Here is an 8,340-nt window from a genome sequence, read left to right as displayed (position 1 = left end):
CCCAGAATAGGAGGCAGGATCCAATATGCCATATTCCGCAGGGAGTGGCCGGCATTATCCTTGATTACACCACTCCATTCTGTGCTGATATCATGAACGCTCCCAAGGAGCCTAAAGTGAAGCCGCCAGCTATTGACGCCTATGACGGCACGTCTGATCCTGATGTGCATCTCTTGACCTATCGGCACCATATGTATGTCCAGGGAACTACCGATGCAACCTGGTGCAAATACTTCCCTCCACTCTGAAAGGAGTTGCCTCAAAATGGTTCGAGAAGTTGCCCGCGGGAACGATCAATACTTATGCGGAATTAGAGATGTTGTTTTCTGCAAGATTTATGGCTTATAAAGAGGAGAAGAAGACGAGCATGCATTTGGGTCGAATACAGCAAGGGAAAGATGAGTCCTTGTGAAGCTATGTTCGACGTTTCAATTTGGAGTCTGGACAGATTCCAGACTTACCTGACGGTGTAGCCTTTGATAATTTCTTCAGGGGACTTAAGAAGGGGTCTTTTAAGTTTGACCTGGTTAAGAAAAGTTTTAGAACTATGGCCGACGCTCTAGATGAGGCCGAGTCCTTCATTCATGCCACTGAAATCTGCTCCGTCCCTAAAGAGTCTAAGGGAACAGAGACCACTGACCATCCGCAGCGGAAAGACAAATCGGATAAGAAGACCAGCCGTCCGAATGGGACATGGGCCATTGAAAAGAAAGGTTATTAGACAACTTAGTCCCAAGGACTGAAGAGAGGACGTCCTTATGATAAAGAAAGATTCGAGTACAACATTGACTTGTACACAATACTGCTGGATGTCAGTGATAGATATGAGATTGATCGTCCGTTCCCCATGAAGTCGCCGGTGGAAACTAGGGACAGCTCTCTTTACTGTAAGTTCTACTGTGATGTAGGACACGAAACAAAAGATTGCAAGAGTTTGCGAAGGGCTCTTGATGGGTTAGCTGCCAAAGGGTTCTTGAAGTCATATCTCAGTTCAAGTGCAGGAGGAAGTGGTAAGAAATTCTACAAGAAAAGCAAGTCACCGTCATACCGCCGTGACGGCAATGACACTGATCCAGAAATTGTGGCCGTCATTTCTGGGGGTCTGGCCGCTGGTGGCCCAACAATGAAAGGTCAGAAGGACTATGCAAGCCGATTGGGGCAGGTCATGTTGTCTGGAAAAGCCCCAATGGACCACTTCCCTAAAGTGGAGATTTGTGAATCAGATAGGGGCAAGATCGCCACTCCACACGACGATCCCCTGGTTATTGAATTGAAGGTAGCAAACCTCAAAGTAAGGCGTATATTAGTAGATACGGGGAGTTCGTCTGACATTATCAGCACAGCTTGTCTAAATCGTCTTGAGCATGACCCCAAGACCATTGAAAAGATACATTACCCAATCATTGGATTCGGAGGCGGCATAATTCATCCCCAAGGGATAATCACTTTGCCCCTACGAGTGGGAGGTCGGCATCAGAGCAGGAACCTGAACGTCCGATTTCTAATTGTGAAAGACCTCACAGCCTATAATATCATATTAGGGCGTCCAACTTTAAACCAGGCCAAAGCGGTAGTCGTCACTCATCTTATGCTTATCAAATATGTTTGCGATAAAGGCCAGGTCGGCACTATTCATGGTGATCAACAGCTAGCAAGAGACTGTTATCTCACTACGCTAAGCCCCGAGGCTTGGGGAAAAACTAACGAAGCACGAACAAGCTCTAAAAGAAAGCTAGATGAGATAGAGGAGAAAGTCAAGAAAGAAACCTTCACCATTGCCACGGCGCACATGAAAGCCAGACGACCTGAGCCGGTTGGTGGACATTATGGAATCATCCTCGATGAAGCACGTCCAGATAGGAGGGTGCCAGTAGGGGTCTCTCCTGACGACCAGCTTGAGGCACATTTGGTCACTCTCCTGAGAGAATTCCAAGACATTTTTGCCTTTGTTGTGGAAGAAATGCCGGGCATCGATCCAAGCATAGCCGTCCACAAACTCAATGTAGATGAGTCTTTAAAACCTGTTCGTCAGAAAAAGAGAAATCATGGGGAAGCAAGAAACAAAGCCGCAACGGAAGAAGTTCAGAAGTTGTTAGAGGCTGGGTTCATTCGGCCAAGTCAATATCCAGATTGGGTGGCAAATGTAGTGTTGGTGCCAAAACCCAACAAATCCTGGAAAATGTGTGTGGATTATACAGATTTAAACAAGGCTTGCCCAAACGACAGCTTCCCTTTGCCCAAGATAGACCGGCTGGTAGATTCAACGGCAGGTCATGCTTTGATGTCCTTCATGGATGCATACTCGGGTTTTCACCAAATTCCCTTGTGGCCAGATGATCAAGAGAAAACGTCATTTGTTACTGAGCAAGGCCTGTATTGCTACAAAGTGATGCCGTTCGGCTTAAAGAATGCGCCGGCCACATTTCAATGTCTGGTCAACACTGTCTTCTCTGGTCAGTTAGGGCGCAATATTGAAGCCTACATTGATGATATGATAGTAAAAAGCAAGCAACGTGAAGAACACTTGGCTGACCTAAGAGAAACTTTTGAAACGCTCCGAAAATACCAGATGAGGTTGAATCCGAAGAAGTGTGTTTTTGGGGTGACGGCTGGAAAGTTCTTGGGATTCCTCATTGATGAAAGGGGAATCGAGGCCAATCCTGATAAAGTACAAGCAGTAATAGATATGACGTCGCCAAAATCAGTCAAGGAAGTCCAACGCCTGACGGGATGTCTAGCAGCCCTGGGGCGGTTCTTATCGAGGGCAGGTGACAAGTGTCATTACTTCTTCGGCACAATCAAGAAAAAGAGCAAATTTGAATGGACTGAGGCGGCAGAAACTGCCTTCGTCCGATTAAAGGAACACCTCGACACCTTACCTCGGCTTGTCAGTCCTCTCCAGGGGGAAACTTTGTATGTATATTTGGCCATTTCCGAGTGGTCCTTGAGTGCTGTCTTGCTGACTGAAAGGGAAGGAGTGCAACTCCCCGCCTATTTTGTGAGTCATGTCCTGCAAAACGCTGAATTAAGATATTCTCCAATTGAGAAGTTCGCACTTGCGCTGTTTATGGCCAGCAAGAAGTTGCGCCCTTATTTTCTGGCACACAAACTAGTGGTATACACAGACCAGCCTTTGAAACAACCCCTTACTAAGCTAGACGCTGTCGGACGAATGCTGAAATGGGAAATTGAGCTAAATGCATTTGATATCTCATACGAGCCTCGAAAAGCTATCAAGGGACAAGCATTTGCTGATTTCATTGCAAAAATGACGAGGCCGAATTTTGAAAAGAATGTGACGACTCGCTGGACAGTCTATGTAGATGGCTCGTCAACCCAAAACGGGTGTGGAGCCGGCATAATATGTCAGTCTCCTGAAGGAGACAAGTATGAATATGCCATGAGATTCAACTTCCAAACTTCCAACAATGAAGCAGAGTATGAGGCTTTATTAGCCGGTATAAAAATGTGCAAAGCCGCTGGAGCTCAAGAGATACTCGCTTTCTCTGACTCTCAGCTCATTGTGAGCCAAGTAAATGGGGACTATGAGGCAAGGGACCCTAACATGATCAAATATATGCAGGCAGTGCATCAAGAAGTAGAACATCTAAAGAGCTTCGAAGCTAAGCAGATTCCCAGAACGGAGAACAATCAGGCCGATGCCCTGTCGAAACTAGCTAGCTCGGCTTCTTGTGATACTTCGCGTCACGTGTTTTGGGAAGTGAAGGATAAGCGAAGTATTGAGCAGGAATTGTGCGCTCCTATAGTAGCTATCCTGGATCGGTCGTCAACATGGATGGACCCTATCATTGCTTACAAAATGGACGGTACGCTTCCAGACGATTCAAGTCTGGCCGCCAAAATACAAAAGAAGAGTTCTTGGTTTGAATGGTGGAATGGAGTTTTGTACAAAAGGTCATTTTCCAGACCTCTCCTGCGGTGCGTCACTCCTGAGAAAGGAAAGGAAATTCTAGACGATTTGCACCAAGGATTATGTAGCTCCCACATTGGAGGACAAGCCCTAGCAGAGAAAGCTTTGCGAACTGGTTATTATTGGCCCACTTTGAGAGAAGACGCCCTAGCCATGGTGCAAAAATGTGACAAGTGCCAACGGTTTGCTCATCTCATCCACAGGCCGGCCCAGCCACTGACTCCTATTATGAGTCCCATTCCGTTTGCCAAGTGGGGGATGGACCTGTTAGGGCCATATACAGCGGCCCCTGGAGGCCGGCGCTATGTGATAGTTGCTGTTGATTACTTCACCAATTGGATTGAAGCAGAAGCTCTCAAGAACATAAAGACAAGTGATGTGAGGGCGTTTATTTGGAAAAATATCATGACTCGCTTTGGAATACCACAAGCTATCGTCTTCGATAATGGGCCTCAGTTTGAGACGCCTAAACTGAAGGAGTGGTTAGCAGATCACAGCATACACAGCTGTTTTGCCTCAGTAGGACGACCTCAAGCCAATGGCCAAGTCGAAGCATTTAACAAGATCATCTCCGAGGGGAGAAAGAAGAAACTAGATGAGGCCAAGGGTCTATGGGCTGATGAGCTGCCAAACATCTTGTGGGCCATCCGCACCACGGCCAAAAACTCAACCGGCGAAACCCCATTCCTATTAGCCTATTGTGCGGAGGCCGTGTTGCCATAGAAATGTGTGAACCTACACTAAGAGTCATGCTATATTACGAGAATGCCAACTGGGAAATGATGAAGCTGGCCCTTGACTTTTTACCTGAAGTGAGAGGAAATGCAGCATTGAGGCAACAGCTGTACAAGATAAGGATGGCGAGGGAATACAACAAGAAAGTCTCTAAAAGAGTGCTCAAGGTAGGCGACTTTGTTCTCCGAAAGATGGAGTCTGTGGGACGAGCCAATGAACAGGGTAAACTGACGCCCACTTGGGAGGGACCCTATGAGATCTATGACGAAGTCAGAGATGGAACCTATCGCATTCAGGACATGCAGGGACGGCCTATTTTACGCACCTGGAATGCAGACAATCTCAAAAAATACTTTTTCTAGGGTTTATTCTGACTATCTTTTATGAAAGAATCTGTGGTCTAGACAACGGCCGCTAATGGTCCTAATGGAGTAGTAGTCTCTCTTGTAACCGGCTAAATTTGCCTTACAAAGTATAAATAATACTACTCTTGTTTCGTCCTATTTATTACTCTCTACTAATCTAACATATGCATGCAAAAAGCCTAATCGAATAAGGGGCCTAAGAAGTGGCCCCAGATTAGCACAACATTTACAAGCCTAATTGTTTGAAGCCTAAGAAGTGGCCCAGATTAGCATCAACATAGGCTGATCACCTATTAAATTGTAAAAACCGTTCCCGAAAACACGAGCGTCTAAATTATCTAAGGCAAATAGGTTCGTTCCCTATATGCCACGGCAACAAACGTGCCGTTTCACATTGACGACGGGGGCAAACCCCCACATAAGTCAAACACTGCGGCATCAAATATGCCGCGCCCACTTTGTGACGGGGGCAAACCCCTCACCATTTGTCGTTTTTTCAAAAAAAAAAACGTGAAAATTTTCTAAGGCAAATAGGTTCATTCCCTATATGCCGCGGCAACAAACACGCCGCTCCACATTGACGACGGGGGCAAACCCCCACATAAGTCAAATGTTGCGGCATCAAACATGCCGCGCCCAATTTGTGACAGGGGCAAATCCCTCACAATTTGTCGTTTTCTTAAATGTATTTTCTAAGGCAAGTGGGATTACTCCTACATGCCGAAACAAAACGGCGAAACCGCACAATAATTGATACGAGTTTAAAAACTCGTTGTATAAACAAGGATAGTTGATTAACAAGCTAGACCTTTAACTCGTTGATCGTGAATGCAAGACAAGACCTATTGACTCACAATCAGTTCTTTGAATAGGAAACGCGTCCGAAACAAAAAAAAAAAATTGAATTATAAACTATAATTCGAAATGTAACAAACAAGTGTTTTAATCATCCAGTTGGTTGTTTATTCCAATCAAGAAGCTGACTATAAATAGCCAAAAACCAACAGCTACAAGAGCTTTAAACGGCTAATTAAGAGCCATTTAAGAGCCTTTAAAACTGGCAGTTACAAGATCTAAAGCCTCCTAATTCAATCACTAAATTGGAGGTTACAAAGGCTTAAAACTCTCCTTACAAACAGCAATAATCAAAGCTAAGTAATGACTGAATTTAAATTGAGGATTTAAACAAATATCCCTTTATTAAACCGACTTTAACCAAAGCAATTAAAAATAATAAGTGCGTACAATCTGTTTAAACAAGCGGACCAATGTGATTAAACGGACCAGTTTGATTAACGTACCACCTTGATAAATAACGAGCTCACTCAATCCAAGTCACCATGCACACAAAATGAGCCATTGAACCCAAATCAGTTTTGGTTCCAATTGCTAGCATAAGACTATCACTTTCATCCATAACCGTATCATCCCCTCCCCCTTTAAAAGGAATTGACCTCAATTCAGCAAGGCCATCATCATCAGGATAAGGTGAAAGATCACCTACATTGAAAGTAGCATGGACACCATAGTCTCCCGGAAGCTCAATCTTGTAAGCATTATCATTCACACGTGCAACCACCTTGTAAGGACCTTCAGCCCTAGGCATAAGCTTGTTCTTGCGTTTGCTTGGAAAACGCTCTTTCCTTAAATGAACCCAAACCATATCACCTTCTTCAAACAACCTCGGTTTTCAATTCTTATTTGATTTCTGTTTATAAGAGGCATGAATAGCTTCAATTCGGTCACGAACTTGTTGGTGCAGTTTCATCATAGACTTTAACTTAGCATCGGCATCCTTGTGAACCAACTCATCTTTTGGTAATGGAATTAAATCCAAGGGCAAGTATGGATTAATCCCATATACTACCTCAAATGGAGAATGACCAGTAGCATAAGTAGGAGACCGATTATAAGCAAATTCAGCGTGAGCATGCTTGACATCCCAATCCTTTTGAGTTTTACTTACCAACCCTCTCAATAGCGTTCCCAAGGTTCGATTTGTCACCTCTGTTTGCCCATCAGTTTGAGGGTGATGTGAAGTGCTAAACAACAACTTGGTTCCCACCTTTCTCCACAATGTATTCCAAAAGTAACTTAAGAACTTGGAATCTCGATCAGAAACAATAGTCTTTGGAATTCCATGCAAACGAACAATCTCCTTATAATACAAATCAGCCACATTACAAGCATCATCCGTTTTGTGACAAGCAACGAAGTGAGCCATTTTTGAAAATCTATCCACCACGACCATAATAGCATCCTTACCTCTTTGAGTACGAGGCAAAGCCACTATAAAATCCATGGATACATCTTCCCAAGGGCGAACTGGAACCGGCAAAGGTGAGTATAAACCGGGTTTGAAAGAACTCTTGGCCATATGACAAGTCACACATTTATTCACAATGTTCGTTACATCACCTAAAATTTTAGGCCAAAAGAAATGTTCTCTCAATATTTCCAAGGTCTTGGCTATGCCAAAGTGACCAGCCAATCCTCCACCATGAGCCTCACACACTAGTAACTCACGAATTGAATTCTTAGGAATACAAAGGCGATTACCTTTGAAAAGAAACCCATCTTGCAACATGTACTCCCCATAAGCACCAACTGCACATTTCTCGAATGCAACTCCAAAATCACCATCATCATGATAATAATCTTTTAAGGTTTCACACCCCAACAAACGAACATCAAGTGTAGCAAGCAAAGTGTACCTTCGTGATAATGCATCAGCCACCACATTGCTTTTACCATCTTTGTATTTCGAAGAAAAATGAAAGGATTTCAAGAACTCAACCCATTTAGCATGCCTTGGGCTCAATTTTTGTTGCCCATTAATATACTTCAAAGATTCATGATCAGAATGCAAAACAAAGTGGCTAGAACGCAAATAATGACTCCAATGATCCAAAGCTCTAACAATGGCATAGAACTCTTTATCATAAGTGCAATAATTCAAACGAGCACCCCCTAACTTTTCCGAAAAATAAGCTATGGGACGCTTACCTTGGATCAAAACAGCACCAATCCCCACTCCACTAGCATCACACTCGACCTCAAAAGGTTGAGAGAAATCTAGCAGCGCCAAAATAGGAGCAGCACACAAACGCTCTTTAATCACATCAAACGCCTTTTGAGCGTCCTCTCCCCATACAAAAGCATCTTTCTTCAAGCAACTAGTGATAGGACTAGTAATAGTACTGAAATCACGAATGAAACGTCTATAAAATGAAGCAAGACCATGAAATGAACGCACCTCACTTATAGTTTTAGGATTAGGCCACGATTTGATAGCCTCGATCTTGGACT

The 8,340-nt window shown here is 44.0% G+C and overlaps 1 protein-coding gene across 1 annotated transcript; it reads left to right on the top strand.

The window, feature by feature from the left end:
- The first annotated feature begins 547 nt into the window (after nucleotides 1-547).
- LOC130464931 (uncharacterized) lies at nucleotides 548-4,654 on the top strand. The gene is made up of 3 exons (XM_056834070.1): nucleotides 548-713; nucleotides 909-4,309; nucleotides 4,388-4,654. Exons 1-3 carry the CDS (start codon nucleotides 548-550, stop codon nucleotides 4,652-4,654), a joined length of 3,834 nt encoding a protein of 1,277 aa, XP_056690048.1.
- The last annotated feature ends 3,686 nt before the right edge of the window (nucleotides 4,655-8,340 follow it).

This window comes from Spinacia oleracea, unplaced genomic scaffold (genome assembly GCF_020520425.1).
Source record: "Spinacia oleracea cultivar Varoflay unplaced genomic scaffold, BTI_SOV_V1 SOVchr0_015, whole genome shotgun sequence".
NCBI lineage: Eukaryota > Viridiplantae > Streptophyta > Magnoliopsida > Caryophyllales > Amaranthaceae > Spinacia > Spinacia oleracea.
This window is presented reverse-complemented; position numbering and strand designations above follow the sequence as displayed.

Coding starts and splice junctions, on each gene's coding strand:
- LOC130464931 (XM_056834070.1), top strand. CDS start 548: ATGGCCGACGCTCTAGATGAGGCCGAGTCCTTCATTCATGCCACTGAA. Junction 714..908: donor ATGGGCCATTGAAAAGAAAG/GTTATTAGACAA, acceptor ACTGTGATGTAG/GACACGAAACAAAAGATTGC. Junction 4,310..4,387: donor AGAACATAAAGACAAGTGAT/GTGAGGGCGTTT, acceptor AATGGGCCTCAG/TTTGAGACGCCTAAACTGAA.